This window comes from Passer montanus, unplaced genomic scaffold, assembly GCF_014805655.1.
Source record: "Passer montanus isolate IOZ18808 unplaced genomic scaffold, ASM1480565v1 scaffold8, whole genome shotgun sequence".
Lineage (NCBI taxonomy): Eukaryota > Metazoa > Chordata > Aves > Passeriformes > Passeridae > Passer > Passer montanus.
Window position 1 is genome coordinate 4463709 of NW_024373256.1, and position 22190 is coordinate 4485898.

The following is a 22190-nucleotide window of genomic DNA, read 5'->3' on the forward strand; positions in this document are numbered from 1 at the left end:
CAGTGTGAGTCACCAGAGTCCTTCCAGGTGTTCTTCCACGCCTGTTTGGCAGAGTCAGGCACTGACCATCCCACTGCCTCAAGCCCATCTTGAAGTGACCACCAGCAGACCTGGCACCATCAACATCCCAGCCCCAGAGAGATCCAAGTGTTCTGCAAACCTTGGACCTCTGAAACAGCAGCCCTGAGACAACACACAGAGGCAGGTTCATAATTTCTTGGGATTTCTTTTACTTTGTTTTTATTCCTTCCCTTCATTTGCCATGACACACGCTTTGTTTTAAATATCTTAAATATATTAATTTTTAAAAAGTATTAATAAAAAGCTACTGAAGGACATGATTGGCAGAGTGACCAAGGGCAGCAACCCATTGCAAAGTATGGGGACGTTTTAAAAAACAGAAAACAAATTATAACCCAGAAAAGGCATTTTTTTGCATATGCACAGCTGGCTGTAATACCCTGGACTCTGGCATTATTGTAAAAATGGAAGGGGAAGCAGTAGAAAAAATATATTCCATTGTACCAACTTGCATTGGGAAGGGAGTTAAGAGCAAAAATGAGGAGGATTTAAACATTTTTGGTATTTCAGATGTTCCCTCCCACACCCACTGCCCAATCACTTTCAGTCTTTAAGCAAGTTTTCTGGCTTGGGGTAGCCAAAGAGTACAAAATCTGCTTCATAAAGCTTGTAGAGCTGCTGCCTCCAAGCCAGTGGGATTTTGGCAAACCAGTTATCTTCCCAGCTGCTGGCAGTCCTGTTCCGGTAGCTGGGTGGGAAGCGAAGCAGCCTGTCCACTTTGAGGAGCTGCAATAAATAAGCAGCATCCTCATCCAGCGTCTCCAGCTTCCCGATGAAATCATAGTCTATCTGGCACGGGTGGCACAGACGGTAAACCTGCCTCCAGTGCTCATTGAAAGGGGCCATCTTCTCTGTCCTGGGATCCAGTAAGTACTGGATGAAGTCAGAAAAGGAGACTTTGAGGCCCGCCCCGAAGGCCTCGCTAACGGAGGTGGGAAGGTTGGTGTGGTTGGAGTAGAGCTTTAGCATGGGGATGGCGAAACGCCGGTAGAAGTCCTCGTTCTCCAGCTCGAATTTGCTGCGAAAAGCGGAGATGAGGCGCACAAAGGGGTCTCGTACAAAGAGGAACTTGGTGTATTTCTTCAGCTTGATCTTCATCAGGTGCCGGGAGAACTTCCCGTAGCGGCGCCAGAATTTGTTGAAGGTCAGGTGGGTGCTGGTGTTGTGGACGTGCTCCCGGGGGATGTCCAGAGGGTTCCGGTAGGGGACCCCCTGGTCCAGCAGGCTCTCGCTCAGCACGATCATCACACGTTTCCAGTTGGTGCAGGCCACCTTGGGCACGTAGCAGTAGATGACGCCGTGGCGGTCATCCACAATCAGGTGGTTGAGCTCGTAGTTGGGAATGTCATCGAAGGAGCGCTCCTTGGTGGGGAAGGTGAAGCTGGAATTGGCACAAAACTCCCGCAATGTTCTCTGCCTCTCCACCTGCAGCTTCTCTTGGTCCAAGCTGTTTCTGTCCTTGTGTGTGGACCAGTCATAGCCCCGCACGTTCTCCTCCAAGTTACTCAGCACAGGCTTGTTGGAGCCCTGGATGAGGAGCTGCTCTGTCTTTCGGGGGATAGAGCTGTTCTGTTTCAGGCTCGAGCTCAGCAGCTTTGCCAAAAACTCATCTACATCTGGCAAGGCTTCCCAGTCCTCACCTGCTGCGATGGCTCCTGGGGAGCGGGGTCTGGAGAAGGATGTGTGCAGGTAGAAGTGAGCTGTGCCCACGTTGTCCCAGTAGACAATAATCAGGAGGATCATGAAGATGGAGACCAGCACCACAGACAGACGGAGGAGCCGCGCCTTGGTCATCCTGACACTACTGTGGTAGCTGGCTTTCACCTGGACTCACCTCTGGCTTGCAGAGTGAGGCTTGGGATCCAGCATGGTGCTGCAGAGCAGGAGCCTGGAAAGGTATGAGGAAAGAAAAGTTAGCTGAACCCTTAATCCTTCTGGTTTGGAGAGAATGACCTGGCACAGTCAGAACTTGTTGTGGGCCTGACCATCCCCATTTCCATATGGGGAGAGCTGTGAGAGTCAGAGGTGTCCATAGGGACTCTGTGGAAAAGAGCTGGCTGGCCAAAAGCAGACATAATGTGTTGTAATTTTATCAGTTTCATAGCAGTCACGGCTTTTTATCAATATCAAGTTTCTGGAATTAAATTATTTCAAGAGAAGTTCTGTTTAAAAATTTTTAAAATTAGTAAAATATAATGGTTTCAGGCTTGGAGCTTACAGAGGAGAGCTGGCTGGCCAAAAGCAGACATAATGTGTTGTAATTTTATCAGTTTCATAGCAGCCATGCCTTTTTATCAATATCAAGTTTCTGGAATTAAATTATTTCAAGAGAAGTTCTGTTTACAATTTAAAAAAATTGTAAAATATAATGGTTTCAGGCCTAGAGCTTACTGACACAAGTTTGAGAGTATTAAAATATACAACCATACAGAGAAAGTATACAGAGCCAATTACCTTTCAGACCTCCTTGATTTTTACACTATTTAACACACAAGAAGAAAGAAGTCTCAATCCATGATTTCAGCTTTTGGTATCACACTGTGGTCTCATCTCTGCATGAAGGTGCTCTGTGCTGAAAACAAATTCCTTATTTGAGTTATGAATACAGGGCTGAAGGTGCCACTGCCTCAGTGGCTGAAGCAAGTCCCTGCTGAGAGAACATCACTGACCTGAACACACTATCTCATCTACTCTGTGTGAAGGCACCCAGTAGGTGTTATCTCCATGACCTCTCTTGGTAGCTATTTCATTTTGCCAGGAACAAAGATTACACAAACAGTTCTCCTACAACCCCCCACCAAGGGATACAGTCCTGATAAGAGCCACGCATCAAAAATCTAAAGGAGAGATTACCTTTAACTGAATGATTTTGCGGATTAAGAATGCTCTGATAAATCTGTGTTCGTGCCCAGACACTGTTGAGTCAGGACTTCTTTTCCTGCTTTAATGTAATTTATGTTTCTATCACACTCAACACTAACACCTCTTGATCACCAAAGACAGGTGAGAAATCATTGCTAAAGAGACAGCTCAGATAATTTGTTCTGAGGGGTGTAGCAGGTTTGAGTTTTTTGCTTCAACCAGCCCCATCTTTTCACTGCTGTCTGCTTCCCATGACTCCCAGCCCCTTTCTTCCCACAAGATCCTCAGGGAACACCCATCTCCCCACCCTGCTGCATGTTTTCTGGTCCAAGGCTCTGTGCAGACCAGCCTCGAGCTCTCCCCACACCAGCGAGGAGACAGTGCCTACAGCCAGGGAAGAACAACACAGCAAAGTGACCAGCTACAAGTAGTTATTGAAATGTTTTTCACCCCTCCAAGCACAGTCCAGGCTCTGATTATAAACACAGAGCAGCACCTACAGATAAAAAACAAGAGCTGTCCTTTCCACAGGCATCCTAAATCTTTCCAATGACTTCAGCACAAACCCTGCAAACACCAGCTTTGAAAACAAAGCCACTTCAGGGCAAGCTGCCCTGAAAAGTTTTGTTAAAATGAAGGCTGGGTGTCTCTTCTTCCCAAAACACAGATGTTGCTCCCCAGCCAATTCACACCACCCTTAAACAGCATCAACCCCACCCTACACACAGATGCAGAAGAACTCAAGTCCAGATATGCACAAGTGCTGAGCTCTGTCATTCCCAGGGAAGAGGTGCTCAGTACCTCTGAAGTTCACTGCAGCCTTGCAGTAAATGACTTGGTAAAAAGTCCCCTGCATGGCTGTGCTTGTGTCTCAGGGGTGATGGGTTTTAACAATCCAAGTCCAGGTTTCAAATATTAGGCAAGAATTTAGTAATAAAGAGGAACAATACCAGATACTGTTACATGTCAAAGTATTAGGTCAGCTTGTCCCAAGAAACAAAACATATCTGAAGGCTCAGGATTGCTCCACCCTGGTGTATTTATTTACAATTTGGAAGTAGGGACAGACAGAAATTCAGCAGAGCTGTAGCCTAACACAGGCTTTGCACTGCAACACCAAAAAGTGCCCTCTCCTGAAGCCGGGTTCTTATTCTGCCTGCGAAGGGGAACTGGAGGAACTGCAGACATAACGTTTTACACTCTGCAGAGCAAGAAGCAGGTATTACTCAGCAGTAATTCTCCTTGTTTAGCTAGTCAAGATTGAGGATGGAGCAGATCTGAAAAGAAACACCCAGAGAGCTAAAGGAGGGGCAAATTACATATGTGCGTCAGCACTTCAAACCAAGCATCTGAGTCCAGCAGCAGAAGATAATGGAGGGACACTGCCAAGCCTCCTGCTTGGCACACTCCTGGGTTTGAGTTTTGCCCAAGTCTGTTCTTGCTTTTGATCCCATTTAGCTGCTCAGGGCAGGGACTGCTTCTTATTCTGGATGAATAGGGTGCCCACTGCGCACAGAACCCCAGCACGCCGCGCCTCCAGCGCTGCTTGAGACCTCTGGGCTGGCTGGAATGCAGCAAGCCTGGAAAGCTGCACGGAGCATCCCTTCCTGCTGTCCCCACAGCCCTGGGCAGCACTGCAGCCTCCCAGCACTCCTGCAAAGCTGTCCCAGCCAGGCTGGACACATCCCCCTGCTGGCAGCAGCGACAGGGGCAGACTGGACACTGTGTGTGGCACTCACATTCCTGGGGCAAATGGAAAGAGGGATCTTCAGCAAAGCCACCCCACAAGGCAGCTTTACCAAGTGCACCCCAAGGGCTCCAGCTTGCTTTCCAGGACACGGCACGCAGGCCTGCCAGAGAGTTTGGCTTTTCCAAGACACACACACAGCAGTGAGCAGCACAGAATCAGAAAGACTTCACTTCTATTAACTCTACCAGTGCCTGAGAGAAACCCTGGAATAGAGCAGTAAGACAGCTTAATTGCCCCTCAGAGGGAAAATGCTGCAGAAAACAAGAGTTGCTCTATTGATTATGACCCATCCCCTTCCTGGGCACTTCATAAAGGACACTGAAAGCACAAATTAAAGTTCTCTGTGCACATTAGAGGGAACATGCCTCTGTCCTCCCCTTGCCAGAATCAAAAGGAAAAGCTTCCAGAAAGAGCCAAGAATTTACATTCAAGTTCAACCCAAAGTCACCAGCCAACAGGAACGTACCAGGATCCAAACAAAGCTGCCTCTGTGACACAGTGCTGGCAAACTGGAAAGTGGACCAAGTGCTATAATCATCCTACAGAGTCCCCTGAGCAGCCATCCCGTGACCATCTCCAACCTGAACCTGGCCTGGGTGTGAGCCAAGAGCTTTTCTCCCCATGCCAGGCCTGAGAAAGACACTGTGGTCTGAGGTCACTCGTGCCATGACAAGTCAAAACCCCTGCTGTGTCAAACAACCACATCCCAAACTCATTTAACACCAAAAAGGGGGATGTCCCCAGCACTCTTATTGCAAAAGCCATTGCAGATGCAACGCCTCAGGGGTTTGGAAACTTTATTTCCACTTCACAGCCCGATTGTAACTGTTTATGCTCAGGACAGATAAGAGCTTAAGTCATTTGTGTCTCTTTATTCCCTTCCTCTTGGCTTTATGTAACAACTACATTCCCTTCCAGCCTCTCTGCAAAAGTAACTCCAGCTCACTTACAGGAGCAGTAAGGCCCACAGAAAATAAAGCAGCTTACAGAAAGGCATGTGCCAGACACAGGGGACAATCAACCCTCTCTATGAACTGCAGTGATTTTGAAAGAAATGTGCCTCCAAAGGCTTGGGTGCAGATCCCCTCTCTTTATGCTTTGGGTTTCCCCAGCACTAGGAACCACCTCAACTTCTCCAGTGCCCGCTTGATCTAACATGAGAAGATACAGGATATCAGGCAGCTTACTTGGATTTTGCCTGCTGAGGAAGACAGAAAGAAGTGGAGTAAGAACTTTCAAAAATTCCTACCAAATTCAAATGGATACTTTCTCTTGGGGCACTTCTCCAGGGATCACTGGACCCGTGCAGCCTTCTATACTTACATATCTTGGTACACACCAGTTATGCTTAGGGAATCAGCAACCTCTAGAAAAGTGGAACCTAGTTTAATCTCCTAAAGGTGCAGGAGAATGAGCTCCCACCAGTGAAAGCAGACTGTACCAATAAAAAAAAAATTCATGCACTTGGCTATCACTCAACACACTGCATCTGCCCAGCCTCCCAAAAGCCTAGCACCCTTTGCAGAGCAAGGAAGTTTTAACCCATCAAATGACACCAATACTTCCACTAGTATAAATGTACATCATGAGCAAAAAACAGAGCTGCTTTGCATGTTGCACCACAACTTAGCCCACGTATGCTAGAGACCAGCAGAAGAACATCCTAGTCTACAGTCTGCCAGCCCCTTGCCCACCGCTGCTGCCACAAAGCCTGGTTTGTACAGGCTTAGCAGCACTTGTCACCTCTTTTTTTAATATCCATACTTAGAAGTTGTCGCAATTTCCTAAATTTCAGGAGGAAACTCCCCAGACGCAGGACATACTGTTCATCCATCACTTTTATCACAAACTTCCAGCACGCGCACCATCCCTGGCTCCACAATGGCAGGAAGCACCTCGGGCAGCCCCGCTGCTGCAGCCGGGCCAGCAACACCCGGGGACATTCGCTGTGTGTCACCCCGAGAGCCTCGCTGGCTGCAGACCCTCACAAACACCTGGTTCCGGCAGCTTCCAGCCTGAGCTCTGCAGGGAAGCTCAGGCTGGAAGAAGAGCGCTTTGGGCTCCCCGCGGACCCCAGAGCCGGGCTGTGCCGTCGGGAGAAGCTGCATGCCGGCACCGCTCCCGCAGCCGCCGATCCCCGCCCGGCAGGGCTGCACCAGCCTCGGGCCCAGCACCGGGGCTGCGGGCACTCACAGAACCACCGAGGCTGGAAAACACCTCTAGGATCCAGCCCCACGATCAGCCTGACGCTGTCAAACCGTGACCCCGAGTGCCACATCTCCATCATCTACCTCCAGGGACGGGGACACCAGCACCTCTCCGGGCAGCTCGCTCCCTGGGGCAGCTTGAGGCTGTTCCCTCTTCTTCTGTTTTTTGCTACTTGCGAGAAAAGACCGACACCCACCTGTCTGACACCTCCTGTACAGAGCGATGTGGCTAAAGGCTCCTCCTTTAACCCAGCTAAACCCCCCCCAGCTCCCTGGGGAGCGTCCAGCGGGGGAGGTACCGCGTGTGTGAAGGGGCGCTGCCCCGCAGAGCCCCGCGTCCCGCCGGAGCCGAGCCCTACCTGGCACCGGGGAGAGCAGCGAGAGCCGCGCTCATAACCGGGAGCCGGTCCGGCCCCAGGGCGGCCCCGCCTCAGCGAGCCCCGCCCGGCCCCTGGGACAACCCCCGAGCCCTGCCCGGCCCCGCGCTCACCTCCCGCCCGGGCACCGCAGCCTTCGCCTTCTTCGCCTTCTTCCCCTTCTCCTTCCCTCCTCCTCCTCCTGCCGCGCTCCCGGCGCCGCCTCTCGCGAGACGCCGCGCGCGGGGGTCCCCGCGGGGCCGCGCAGGCGCCGCTCCGCCCGCCAGGGGCGGCCCCGGCCGCGCGCCCGCCCTCGCCTGAGGGAGCGCGGGGGTGGCGGCTGAGGGGCGGCTGCCGAGGGCGCTCACAGCCTCCCGGCGTGAGGGGAAACGGCCACAAACTAAAACACAAGATTCGCCCCAACGTGTGGGAGAGCTGCCTGCCATGGAGCGGGGCAGAGCGCTGGAATTGGGTGGCCAGGGAGGGTGTGCGGATCCCTCTCTGGAGATAGCCCACATCCATCTCGGCGCGTTGCTGTGTCACCTGCTTTAGGTGGCTCCTCCGTGGCAAGGGGTTTTTCAGAGGTCCCTCCCAACCTTGAAAATTCTGTGATCTTGTAAAAATTTAACGTAAAGCTCACTTTTAAATGAATTACAAGTTACCACACGGTAACCCTGTGTGGGTATTTAATGTCCCTGAAGCTTGGGTGGGACAGTCGTTATAAGAGGCAAAGTCGAAATAGCTGGACACAGTAAGGCTGGAAAATGCTGCTGACAAATCCCAGCACAGTTTAAACTCATTTTGTTTCTCTAGTTGTTTGCGATTGGTAAGAATTGAATTTAAAAACCCATTAGTCCGGAACTAAAAAGTTCCACTTTGCACAAGACATGGACTGCAGCCTCACATCCAGCAATAATCAAACATACAAGTGATAATTTACAGATCCCACCTCCAAGATTTCAAGCCCCGTCTTTTACATAAATTAACACACTTAAAATGTAGATTTTTCAAACCGGGAAGTTTGCACGTCACATGGCTCTGTGCTCTTCACAACAGTCATGGAAAATTATCAAAATCTTTGTCACACAAACTTTTCCTTTGGAGATTCAGCCTCAGACTGAGGCACTTGGCTCTATTCAGCTCACTTGAAATGGCACCAAACATTGCAACTTTTTCACGGTGATTCAGCCCAAAGGTATTTAGCAGAGATGTATATGCTTGGAAAGCTTAGTTTTCCCTTATTTTTGGTCCTGCACTGTTTGCAGGTCATATGAGGTCTCGTAAATCAATCGTGGCTCACGACTTGCTGGCACAGGTTTGTCTTACACACATTCTGTGCTTATTTTATCCTCATTTTTATCTTTTTTATTTCTTTGTTTATCTCAAAGAGTCAGCTCTGGGGACAAGTGTTCCTGACCTTCCCCTTCCCTGTCTCAGTTTTTCCTGCTGCTTTCTGTTTCACAAGGAAAATTGGCTGCTTGCTACACCCGCTCACAGCCTTGCATTGATTGCATCCCCACTTCAGGGGCTTGAGGCATTTATAAAGACAAGTAATTAAGCTTCGCCATCCCTGGAGTGAATTATCCCTCATCTTCCCAACAGCAAAGCAAGAGGCATAGAGAAATAGGAGCGTGTACAGTGTCACCCAGTGAGAAACAGCACGTAGGAGAATTCTTTGCAAGTGTAGTAGCTCTAAAATGGATTCTTCATCCATTTGAAAAAAATGCCTAAACCTACCTGTCACCTTAGAGGAGGGAAGCCACTTCTGCTTGGGGCAAGGAGTCATTATTCCATGCAATTATCAGAACATTGTATTTGCAACATACCTTAATGGAGAAGGCTGCCAGCTGGAGACGTTTTTTCCAAAAAGGAAAACACATTCCCTCAGTTTACATTCAGGCTAGTAATTCTTATCAGGGCCTTCACCTATCACCACTGCTGCCTCTCTGCCTGCAGTCAGATCTGAAATGCTCTGTAGATAGGAGAGAGCTTAGAGCAATCCCTGGCTGCTCTCACAGCCAAACATCTGCTCACCCAAACAGCATTCCAGACATGCAGTACACCTGCCAGCTTCACAGCAGCACACGGGGAGAGAACAGGGAAGCGATTTCTCAGGCATTTACATTTGGTTTTAATAGTCAGGGAGCCTTTTGGATGCATGGGTGACATCTATCCCGCTCTGGGAAAAAAAGGTGGCTTGGGCTCCACGCTGACATCTTCTGGGAGAGGGACACTGCTGGGGAAAGGAGGTTTTCCTCTCCTCTTGGACTCTGTTAACACCCTACTTGTTTTAGACTGAAGCTAACAGCTAGAGCACACAGGACAGAGCAAAGACTTGAAGTAGGGATATAGAACAGGAAATCTACAGTGTATAACCTTCCTCTCCTCCCTGCTCACCTTCCGTCTGCTCTTCAGCAGCATGACACAGAACCTTAAATACATTTTTAAGGCACTTTTGAATCTGCTTCCTCAACTTCAAGAAATCTTGAAATTGCAATCCTTTGGGGCCAAAGAGAGTCCTGTTCATGGGTGACTTCTGTTCAGTCCTGGGATGGCTCCCCAGACAGAGACTGCCTGTGGCTTTTGCCGACTGCTGGCACCATCTGCAGGCCCTGCAAGAGAGGGAAGAGGAAGAACTCAGACAAATTTCTCACACCTTGATTTGAGTCTCTTTGCCAGTCAAAATGGGGAAGAGACAGATTGCTACAGGCTGTGGAGGGATGAGTTTGGCAAAAGCCAAGGATCTGCATGATGCTGCCTCAGGAGGATCCCAAGGTGACACCTTCAGTGGAAGCAGTTTGTTGGCACGTGGCCAACTCAGATAAAATTCTGTGCTTCACATATGGATTAGACTGGGGTTATGAACACCTCTGAAAATGTATTTTCTCTTTCTAAGAGGTTCTTTTTGGCTAAAGGGAGATGGAGTGTAACTCCTTCTGGAACATTGCCCGTGTCATCTGTTGCAAAGAAAAAAGGCTTAAAACTTGGCTATAAAACCTCTACCCATGTGACTGCTTTCACAACTGGACCATTTGTGTTGCATTTACAGCTCTTTTAGTTCAGATTGCACCAGAGCAAGTGCTGAAGGGTGCCACAGCTCTTCCTGTGCCAGCCAATCTGATATTTCATTTCACTTGTTTCTGTAGGTCCTGTCCTTTGCTGTGCTGGGTGGTGCTGGAGGAGCGTTGCCTTTTGGCAGTACCTTGAGTGGAGTCCCCTCTGTTGGAAGCAGGGAGAGCTTTGTTATAAACAGTGAAAACAGAGCACAGATTAAAAGTATTTTGCAATGTATGAGTTGCTAATATCTAGTCAAAATAAATTAGAGCACTGTACATCAAAAGTTAACAATTTTTTAGTAAAAAAAAAAAATAAAAACTTATGAGGATCAGTAAACACCCCTTGCCAGAACTGTAGGATTCTGGCAACACTTCAATAGGATTGGGGTGTCCAGTTCCCCATAACTCCTCCTGGTATTGTGAGCCTGCACAAAGCAAAACAGCTGAAGCTGGCAGATGGTCAGTGCAGCCCATCACTGGTGTCCTTGCTGAGGCTTAGCTTGGATATGAAACAAAGGCTAAACTGAGATCAACAACTTGCTGCACATGAACCCAACAGAACATTAATGCTTCCCCATAGGTTACAGATGCATGGCTGAGGCAGTTTTCTACCCATCAAAAGCTGCTTAGACCATGTAAAAATATTATTATCTTACTGATAGTTCTGATCATTAGTGTTTGCTCTGACTTGTTTCTCACATGCCAATCCATCTTTTCCAGCAGAGGTGATGCAGGATGTCCACATCTGTCAGATGTGATGTCAGGCACAGAGAAATCTCTTTGGCCCCTGAATCACCTGAATGGTGATGGACAAGAGCCCTGGCCTTGGTGGCAATGGATCTGCTGCTTGCAGCTTTGGGTGGATGGAGGAGGCTGGTTTGGTGCAGGTGGCTCTCACAGACTTTGCCTGTGCTGGGACTTGAGGGAGTCCAGAGCTTATCTTTCGAGATCTGAAAAGCATCAAGATGAGTTAAACCCAGTGGTGTTGTCTCTGACCTCTGACTGTTGTCTGCATTGCACCAAAAATATTCCCTGCCTTCCCACCTGACTGGCTCAGCTTGCTCTTTAGGCAGGAGGTCAGGGGCATTGTAGAAGAATAAACTTACTTCCTCATGCAGTTTGTACTATGTTTCTCTTACTCTATTTCAAAACCACCTGCTCCCCAGGATCTGTGCCTTGTGCTCAGCTCATCCCTTTTAGAAAAAAAGATAAGTTTGTGTTCCCACCCTGTGAAAGTTTGGTTCTTTTGTTCTTTGGCAATTTCCTCCAAGGTCTCTGGACTCAGTAGAACAGCAGCAATGTCTACAGGAGGCTTTTTCCCATGGAAAACCTCACATTCACTAGGTTTAGCTGCTCTGCATGTTCTGCCATCACAAGAGCAGGACTCTTTCCACAACAAATGTGCCTTGAATTCAGTTCCTGCTGTACTGACCTGCTGAACAGAGCTTTCTGGCAAACCAGAGAAAGTTGGGCAGAGATGGGTATCCAGAGACCACACTTCCTACAGAGTGTCATTTTAGATGATCTGTAACTGCCACTGTGAACAAAATATGCCAAGAGGTTAACAGATGAAAGCACAGACCCCGTATCGACAGGCAGAGATGGAACATGTCTAGCTGAGAGCTGTCAAGCTGTGGGGAAAGCAAGAAAGCTGGTAAACACGGTGATAAAGAACACAGCAAGGAATACCTCAAATTCATTTTTGTCCCCTGATCCCTCACTATCTTGGCTACTTTTTTGGTTTTAAAGCCTGGCAACAGAAGCAAATTGAAACACGTCCTGTAGCTCTCTCTGCAGAGAAGGCTCCTGCTAAAACAGAGCTGCTTTGCAAGAGCAATATACCAGGAAAGCTTTTTAAGGGATTTCAGTTTCTAGGGTCCTTCCAGTTTGGTATCTCCCAGCTTTGTGGACTTACCTGGTAGGTGCCAGGTCCCCATGCCCTAGAGAATGATAAGAATAATAATAAGAAGAAAGACTTGTCTAACTCAAGGGTGAAGGAGGGAATGTCAAATTTTACCTGCCAGGGAATATAATTCATGCCTGTCCTGCGCTGTTCTACCAGCAGCAGGTTGATCTCTTCTCTTGCTGCTTCCTGAGGTTCCTGTGAATCCATGAATCCATGACATCCCTGGCTTCCTCCTCTGTATTTCTTCCTTTCTCCTGTTTTGATGGCTTATCATCCCTGCATGCACCCTGAGCCTTCTCTGGTTTCCAGCTGCCAGAAAAAAAAAAAAAGGAACTTCTGGGACACAGTGACATAGCTCTAGTGATGCACAGCCCTTCATTGTGTCTGTCCAGCCTCTTCTTCCATGACAACAGCAGAATTACTTACTCCAGGCTGCTCTGGAGCTGCACAAACCACACAAAAGAACACAATTACCTTCCTCCCTTTGCCTCCTTTGTGATCTTTCCATGGAAAGAACACCCCAACACCAATTACTGCCTATTCACAGGTACTTGTTGAATATCTTTCATGTCCTCAAGATTGTTTTAACCATAAATGACCCAAATCCTAAGGAATCAGAACTTCCAGTAGCCAAAGGGAGTCTACAAGAAAGATGAAAAAAAATTTTTTACAAGGACATGTAGTGGCAGGACATGGGGGAACGGCTTCAAACTGACAGAGGCAGGGTTGGATTAGATGTTAGGAAGAAATTCCTTACTGGGCGGGTGGTGAGGCACTGGCGAGGGTTGCTCAGAGAACATGTTGATGTCCCATCCCTGGAAGTGTTTAAGGCCAGGCTGGATGGGGCTTCCACCTGGGCCAGTGGAAGGTGTCCCTACCCGTGGCAGGGGTAGTGGCCCTTGGTGCTTCTCTGCTGCAGGAGAAGACGTTTCTGATCTGACATTAGGCCAAGTAAAATTCTGTGATGTCCCCCAAAACTACTCTGGCACCAGGCCAGATGTTACAAGACATTCCTTTATAGGATTCTGCTTCTTTTTGCAGTCTTGTCAAGTTCATCATGTGCAGAAGAAATCTGATACAGCTTTATGATTGCATTATTAGCAATAACTAGGGCTCATTGCTATGCTTTTGTGAATATAAAGGGAAATCTCTTCTGCCTTTGCACACACTAAAAGGAAAAAGGTATCTGTTTTCTGTGCTTGTTATCTAGAAATAACCTTGGCTATTGGTAGCAGAGGCCTATTATATCTCATGTATAGTCTGTCAGAGAACTTGACTATTTTTATTTCATTTCTTGCCAGATTCACTGACAAAAGGAACAATCCCTGGGGCAGAACAATCAGTATTTTAAAATCTTCACCCTGCTTGTCTCTCTATTTTTTTTCTTTTTTAAAATTACATTCAATAGACCATAGAGCAGAGCTCGGTGTCCTGACACAGCCTCAGAGCCTGCGGTGACACAGGCTACAAACTCGGTCACCTCTCTGTGAGAGACAGGACTCCCCACAGCAAATGCCACCATTTGATGTCAAATCTCTTTTCAAGGGCAGGTTTGTGAAATTTAACACATTTTAAGGCTAAGGAAGATGCTGAGAAGGGCAATACCCAGAGTCACACAGTGCATCAGAGAGAGGTTCATGCAGAGAAACAGCTTCAGCTCCCCTGCCTGCCTCCACTGCCCATCGGAGTGTGCTTCCCACCGTGCTCCTCTGCAAGCATTCCTGAGCCCTGAGAGACCCAGCAAGCCCCACCACAACCCCCACACAGAACCCCTCTCCTGCTCTCTTCCCTCCAGAAGCCCCAGAGCCATTCTGGCTCCTGGCTCTACATTGCAGAACCCTGAGGTTGGGGTTGACTGCACTTTTCTCCTTCTGGTTCTCAACCCTCTCCCTCAGCCACTTGACCTTCCCACATCTGTACCTGGCACATCATCCTCTGCCTTTCCATTTTCCTGCCCTGTTTTTTCACCTTCATGTTTCTCTTCTCATCTGCAATTCACACAATTTTTTTTCCACTGTTGCCTTCATCTGCATTTCCTCTCTCACTCACACCTCTACACCAGCCTGCACTGCCCGCTCCTGAAGTTTGCTCTTTCTTCATCCACTGCATCTTCTATTTCCACTCGCAAGTCACAGAATCATAAAATGGTTTGGGGTTGGTTATCCTCTTGTTTCACACCTGCCATGGGACACCTTCCACTAGCTCAGGTTGCTCCCAGCTCTGTCCAGCCTGGTCTTGAACAGTTCCAGGGATGGGGCAGCCACAGTTTCTCTGGGCAACCTGTGCCAGAGCCTCACCACTCTCACCAAATCTCTAAAGTCTACCTTCTTGGGAATTGTTTGCTCTGCCTGTGTCTTGCTGGTTTTTCTCAATAGGCAGAGCAAAGGACATTTGAGATTCTGGGCTGGGTTGATGTGTACAATCATAACAGTCCTGGAGAGATGCAATGTTGGTGTGGTTAATGTGGATGTGACAGGGTTTTATTGTGCAGGGGCAACCACTGTGGCTGGGTACCCTGTAGTTCATTGAGATTCTGGTGGAGAATCCCAATTAGGAGTGAAGGAAATGCTGGTAAAAGACCATTCATTAGGCCCTCTCTCCATCAACAGTAAAATCAATAAGTAATTAACTTGCTACAAAAGAAGAATTTTTGCAAGAAAATTGCAATTTACACAAATGCACTGGCAGCATCCCAATTCTGCTCATGAAAGGAGCCTGCCTTTCCCTCCATGTCTCCTCCTTCCCGCTATCCTCTAGAAAACACATCTGTCATGAGCAGCACTGAGAGTTCAGCACCAAGGCTCGAGGTGAGGTTCATAAATGAGCTTGTAAAGTATCCATAAAATAACCGGCGTGGCAAAGAGTGTGTCTGCAATCTTTCTGATTTCCTAAGGGAGTGACAGCTTATGACAGCACACAGTCACTCTCAATCCTCCTTCCTCCTGCCCCAAAAAATTTATTGTCCAATTTCAGCCAAATCTTATAAAAGGGATGAAACATTCAAAGGCATTAAATTAATTTAAAAACTCACTGGTCACCTATGAGCTTAGAGATGTATGACCCACATCTACACAATTTCTTTAACCCTATAAAAGCTCCTTCCTTAATCCTCTGAGAGGCAAAATGAACAGATCTTTTCTGTTCCTGTTCAAAACACAGCAGCAGCAAAGCCCAACTGCCACATGAGCAATTTTCCCCAAAAAATGGTGCTTGGCTTCCTATTTTGTTTTTCATTCCATAATTTCCTGCAGTTACTTCAGTGTCTCACCCCACAGTGACGCTGCCTGAGAGAGACAGTGTGTGCCATCCAAAAAGGGTGACTGGCAGATGGGCAGACAGGTTAACTGCCCACCTAGGTGTTCAGAGCTAGAGCTGCAGTCTGTAAATGCTTTCTACAGCTACATTTGTTCTCTCCAAATCAGCCTCCAGCATGGCACAGATGCCCTTATCACCTCTTCCTTTTTAATGGGGAGGTTTGTCTCTACTGAATTCTACCTTAATTAAGTGACTTTTCTAACATGGCATCTTCACTGTTGCTTTAGCATTTAAGTGAGGTCCACACTTCCCAGTGAGAATGGCATTTTAACTCTCCACCCTTGTCCTCACAGTAAGCACTTAATTGGCTCTATATTTTAGCTGTGGTTTTCACAGCTGTATTTTATTCCTCTGGAGCAGAACAGCTACAGGGACTACTTTACCTGTTGGGCAGTATGCAAAAATGGTTGCACTGAAGCCAGAAATGACTCCTATCAGACTCTTTGTTGTGGACATATATACTTCTTCCTAATTCAGTAAAAAAAAGCACAAACTTTTGGTCAGGCACAACAGCTGTCCAAATGATCTATACCTAATTACATTCCCTGTGATTTTCTCACTATGTTTTAGAAATTTCCTGGGCTTTGGAAGGATTCACAAGCTGTTTGAATTCTGATACATCATAAGAATGAGCAGAAAAGCACAGGGGTTTATTGAATTTTCTAAAGGCAGGCAAGAAGCAGGAGCCTACTGAAAGAAATATCCTTCAATATAATTATTTTATTGGACTCTGAACATGAAATGCCTTGGGTTTTTTGTGTCTGCTGAAGAAAGGAGTAAATTCACTCCCTGACCTTTATTGAGAAGTGCCACTGGGCTTCCAAAAGTGTCTTAGGTAGCACACAAAGGTGAAGTGTGATGTGAAAGACAGCACAGGCGCCTGAATTGCTGTGAGAAGCAAGGCTGCAGTGACATCGTGGTGATCACAAAATGCAGGCACTGATTAAATCCTCCCAGTGCCCCTTTCTCCAGCCTGCAAAACACAGCTCAGGGAGGGCACCAGATCCTGTAAAACCACAGAGCACAGGGAAGAGCTGTGTGAGCAGCAGAGCCAACAATGTGACAGTGACCTCATCCACCAGAGACCTCGGAAGACAAAGCTCCTCACCCCTGCTCAGGTGTGCTGCACCTGGGGAGGGTCAGAGGGGAGGGAGAGGCAGAATGAACACCCCACGTCTCCCCCACTTCTCTGGCAAAAGGAGAACTCTGACAGCCCTCTCACCTTCAGCACTGTCACCTTTTATCTGGGTGACAAGTGGCCTCTGGGCTGTACGGTTCTGTTCACCTGCCAAAAACATTTATCTAAGCAGGGAAAACAATTCTAATGTTAAGCCTTAAAAAAGAAATTGAAGGCTGTTAACTGTGTCAAATACAAATGTTTTTCCTCAGGATCTGTTATCTCAAGATCTGGGTCTTGGAGCCATCAGGACCCCTCTCTGTGATGGGATGAAATCAGAGGGAGAACCGCTAGGTCTGGGTTTGGGTCACAGCCTGTCGGGATTCCTCACAGCATCACCCAGGAATGCTGCACTGCAGCTTTGCCTGGAAAACACTCACACACACACAGGGCTGAGGTTGACAGACTGGGTTTTGCAACTGATGTGGCAATTTCTGCAGTTGGAGACCTGCAAGATCCTTGGAGGGGCCGTTGAGCAGCGGAACGGTCGCTGGTGTTGGGTAAGAGCAGAGCCTGCAGGGACACAACAGACCCTAGGGAGGGAGGCAGGGACAGCACCTCTTACCTCAATTTTCAGCTAAGATTCAGACACAGGAACTGTGAAATGAAATAGTCAGGTTCCTCAGCAGTAAAATTGCCTGAAGCCTTTTGTGCAGAAGGACTGAGGGATATCTGCATTGCTCAAGGACAGAGTCTTCATTCTGTGTCTGGCTTTTATTAAGGAAAAAAGCAAAGGTGAGAAGCAGGTTACAGAATGGTTCTGTTTCTTCTCAGTCCTTCAGGACTTATTTCAGTACATGATTATCACAATGTGTAGTTACTGTGGAGAGTGGGGTTCTTTCTCCTCCACCAAAAGGGCTCACAAGGAGATGCTCAGGGGAAGGACACAAGAGAACCTTGTGCCTCCTTCTCCGGAGCAGCCTTAGTGCTCTCCAGGTAAACAGGTTGTTAGATGAGCAATGAGAGCATAGACCAGCAGAGTAAGCCCACTGGTGCACCAGGAGAGAAATGAGTGTCCGGGACAGGGGCCCATGGGGTTCAGGAAACTTCAGAACTTTGGGGTTTCTTTTTCTTCTGTATTTCCTGCTAGATTCCAAGTCTCTAACAAGTATCTCTTTGATCTGCAAGTTTTCAATGACCAGAATTACTTTGTTGTTGTTGAGTTTTTTAATTCTTTCATTTTCACTGGTCTAGCTCAGGCTTTAAAACCTGAGGCAACACAAGAACAAACTGCAAAGGGGACTCCTGGTTTGTCCTTGGTGGTAGCATTTGCCTGCATGAGGCAGACTGACACGTAATCATGTGCACAGGCAAGTGTGACAGGCAGGAGCAGAGCCTGGAGAATGAGGTCAGACTGTTTCCTTGAGAAGTTTGTCCTGTAACACTTTCAGGCCCCTTTCACTGAGCTCCTGTAACACCAAATTTTGCTCACACAGTGTATCCATGCATCCAAGAGCCCTCCTTTTCCAACCTGGGGCTAATGCCTTGTCTAACTAGCAGTATTCTAAAAGCACAAATCTTCTGCTGTTTCATGGAGGCATTAAAATATAACAAGCCACAAGCAGAGTCAGTTTTGAGTCAGGATTAATAACCAGACAGAAGCAGTTCTAAATGAGTTCAGCTGGGAGTAAAAATAGCAGGGAACATGAATGCAAATCAAAATACACCAGGAAATTTAAGTACTTTGACTGCCCAGTCAATTAATTTGCTTCCATAATTACAGTTATTTGCATTATTAAGAGAAAAGCATTCTCATAGACAGAAGTTACTCAGACTAATGTAATGCACATTTCCTTCCCAGATTTCCATTAGAGAAAATAGATCTTGGAGAACATGATGCAAGTCTGAATAAGCTGTATAAAAATAAAACTGATATCCTTGTGAGATTAATGGCTGCTTCAAAATAGAAAAGGAAAAAAAAGGTATTTCACAAGTAAGGTGCTAAACAAAAATTGCATTTGTAATCCATAAAGGAGAAAGAGAGATTCATGCTGTCTTTGCTTCTGAGGGCTGCTGCCATGTGATTATTGTGTGGAGACAAGATATATTACAGAATTAGTGTGTGTTCAGGAAGGGTTCAGAGAGAGATCAGCTGAAGCACAATAAAAAATAATGGGATTTACATCGAAAATGAAGGTAAATAACAAGGGCACAATAAAAAGATAAAAAGATGTAGCAATGTAGAAGAGGTAGGTGGGAGCCTTCTGCAATTCCAGCCTCTTACAGAGGTGAGCAAGAGGTGGAAGATGCAGAACTGGAAAAAAAAAGAACTGCCACTGCATGGGAAGCTTTAAAGCCTAGAGAGTTTAATGACATTTATAAAGTTAAAACCAGTTCATTCTCCCATGGTTTGCATGTTTATCTTGACAAATTCTTCCTCCCTCTGCCTCTGTTTCTGTCTCTAACACAGCAGGACTCCGAGAGATTGACAGGGAAGGCAGCAGGGTGAACTCAGCTGTGTCATTGCTGCAGCCAGCAGGAACCTTCAGAGGTCTGGGACCGTGTGCCCACAGTTGTAGAGCTGAGCACAATTACAGATTCCCCTGGTGTTCCCAAAACACCGTTCAAGTTATCCATGACAAAGAAAGGGAATTGCATTTCACTAAGTACCCATTTTGTTTAATCCCAGGTAACAATCATTATGAGCCTGTTCAACCAGATCAGAGCAAGTTGGCCCTGATCTCTGCAGGTCCCACAGGGTTCCTCAGGAGCTGGAATTCATCTGGAATTCATCACAGGACTGGAGCAATTAGAAAGTAGCAATTAAGTGCCAGTGCCTCGTGCCACAACTCAATCAGTCAGATACACTCTGCTCTGCTTGAAACACAGAATTTGACTCCAAGATTTAAAACACAATGGCACAACCTATTTGTCAGCATTAATAACAGACAAGAGCACGTGTGTTTCAGCCTGTTTAATGTACAGGTGAAGCCCCAGAGGAAATGCTGCTGTGGGGTTAATGGGCCCCCTGGGGCTGGGATCCTGCTCTGGCCCTCACTCACTCACTGTGGGTGAGTGGCACAGGCCCACAGCTGTGCCTGGCAGAGGATCTGTTTGAAATTCCACCCAAGAACTGCCTTTGGGATCTCTGATAATAACAGAGATTTGAAAAATTCTATTTTCACCTTTCCATGGTGGTTTGTGCTCTCATAAAACACAGTGACATTCCCTTTGTGGCTCCTGGCAGAAGAGCTGGTGCTGCTAAAACATTTCATAGTGCACAGGAACAATGCTGCACTCAGTGAGCACTTATCAAAACAGACTGCTTCTACAGCCCCACCAGTCACAAGCAACTAGTTTCTATAGGAACCAGGTTTATCTCCACAATAACAAACCATGTACCAGTTAAATAAGGGTTTCACCAACAGCTCCCAGTCTCAAGCAGTGTAACAGACAATTTTGAGTAGTTCCAGCAGCAGTAAAGGAACATTTCTTTATTGTGAACATCTCAGGATATCAGGTGAGCTCCCTAGCTTTGGACAGCTTTTAATATTCACAATAATAAATTAATTGCAGTTTCATCAGCTCTCTAAACAGGACTGAGGGACACTGCTGTGAGCAGCTCATTCCCACATCTCTTAAAAGCATTTCAAAATATTATCCTGCACACCATAATCCCAAATCCTGCAGGAGGTGGAGGGGACCGTGCAAGTCTCTTGGACAGCCTTAAACTCCAGAATGCTCCAGTTAATCACTGAATTTGGGAGCCCCAGCCACTGAGGGTAAGAAAACAAATCCAAATGAGCAGCATGTGGAGCCAGGTCACACCAAGTACTAAGGCTTTTCCTTGCATTAGAGAGGAATGCAAGGTATTCCACATGCTATTGACTTTATTTTAAGCGATTCCAGTTAGAGCAGAGGTTTCTGTGTCTGCCCCAATCCTGATTCAGCACACTATGAGAGCAGCGCTTCAGTTTAACTGAGAGGCGTGGGGTTGAAGGTTAAAACTTGGGAGAGGATTACATTTTCAAAGCATTCCTCTTACTGGGATCAACACAGAGATGCTGAGGCCCTGCAGGAATTGTGGGGACTCTGGCAGGACTTTAATCCCAGCTGCTTTTGGCTGCTTATTGTGAATCTGTCACTCGGGTCCCAAAGAGGTGAGGACAATGAGGATCACTGTGACACCAACAGCACCTGCCAGGTGACCCAGCCTCACTCACTCTACTGCACATTTTTCTCTCTATAAGATTACTAACACACCACTTTTGCTTTAAACCATGCATGGGTAATGCCAGTCTGGTTTTTTTCCCCCCAATTGGACCAGGGAGCTCAGGAACACCAGGAGTCCATGCACTACAACCCATAAAAAAACCCCACAAGATCATCTTTTGTATTCATTATTTACTGACTGTAAAGGAGTCAAAGCTCATAAAAGTTACAGCAAGGCTTAGTGAAAAAAATATTAGAATTTAACAAGTTAAAACTTAGTATAGCAAGTGACCGAAATTTGTTCTGTGAAGTTGCATTAAGGGCTGTAGATGGTTAAAAGGTCATGAGAATATTTATTACAAATTCAAAATAAAGACAGAGTGAAGACTACTCCAGGATTACATGAATTGGACCAATTAATCCTGCTATTTAAGAACAATCATTAAAAATACTTCATACAATGCTTAAAAACAAGGAGAGATACTATCTTAATGCTTAAGGTTCATTTCCTTTCCCACCCAAATTCTGGACCTCTAAGGGCACTCAGTGGAGGAACAAGTGCTGTGGGAAGCCTTTTCCCCCACCATACACAGCTTTAGACAGGACCTACAAACCTGCTTCTGCTTTGCCCATCCTCTGAAGCCCTTACCAAGGCACAGGCTGAGGAGCAGTGGCAGAGAGCTCAAAGCTACACAGATGGATTCAACCCCACAGGACCCTCCTCCAGCTCCCAGTGCTATTCCAAGATATGGCAAAGAGGATCATTTACCAAGTGCATTCCCATAAAGCAATTTCAGTAGCACATAATTTACCACAGGCATGTGAAGTAAGAAACACAAGAGAGAAGATGAAGTAATTGAAGGGAGTGATGTCAGAAATGCCAGTGGTAGATGAGAAAAGGCCTGAACTGTTAGTCACTACAACATCTCATCAGCTTCCAAAGCTGCTGCAGGAACAATTTCGGATGCAATTTTTGGGTTGTTTTCTTCCTCCACTGATGATGCACACTTCAGAGAAGCATCTTAGAAGAGAACTCAATTCATTCAATACTGGCATTACATTTAATTACTTAGAAAACAGCCAGGAATAAAACACAGTAACCTATGAAACCTTCACTGAGTGGAGGTGGGAAAAAACCTTTCACCTCCATTTGTGATCCAAAAATGGGTTGAGAAGTCAGCTCTTCACAACAAAAGGGTCATAAAATGATTCCTGCTAGGCGAGTTCAAGCCATCATTCTTTACCAGGAGGGTGGGGAGGACCTGGCACAGAGTGCCCAGAGAAGCTGTGGCTGCCCCAGCCCTGGAAGAGTCCAAGGCCAGCCTGGA

At 46.9% G+C, this 22190-nt stretch overlaps 1 protein-coding gene across 4 annotated transcripts; it reads right to left on the bottom strand.

Moving 5' to 3' along the window:
- Window positions 1-206: 206 nt before the first annotated feature.
- On the bottom strand, window positions 207-7512 carry CHST12 (carbohydrate sulfotransferase 12). Of its 4 annotated transcripts, none has more exons than XM_039732490.1 (3): window positions 7391-7469; window positions 2536-2653; window positions 207-1969 (listed from the first exon to the last, which is right to left on the bottom strand). In XM_039732490.1, exon 3 carries the CDS (start codon window positions 1873-1875, stop codon window positions 625-627), a length of 1251 nt encoding a protein of 416 aa, XP_039588424.1. In that variant the 5' UTR covers window positions 1876-1969; window positions 2536-2653; window positions 7391-7469; the 3' UTR covers window positions 207-624. The 4 variants fall into 4 exon arrangements, with proteins under 4 accessions (XP_039588424.1, XP_039588425.1, XP_039588423.1 ...); XM_039732491.1 differs by lacking the exon at window positions 7391-7469 and adding an exon at window positions 7098-7379; XM_039732489.1 differs by lacking the exon at window positions 2536-2653 and having other exon boundaries at window positions 7391-7512.
- Between the last annotated feature and the right edge of the window lie 14678 nt (window positions 7513-22190).

Excerpts from the sequence above, each read along its gene's own strand:
- CHST12 (XM_039732489.1), bottom strand. The coding sequence starts at position 1,875 with ATGACCAAGGCGCGGCTCCTCCGTCTGTCTGTGGTGCTGGTCTCCATC.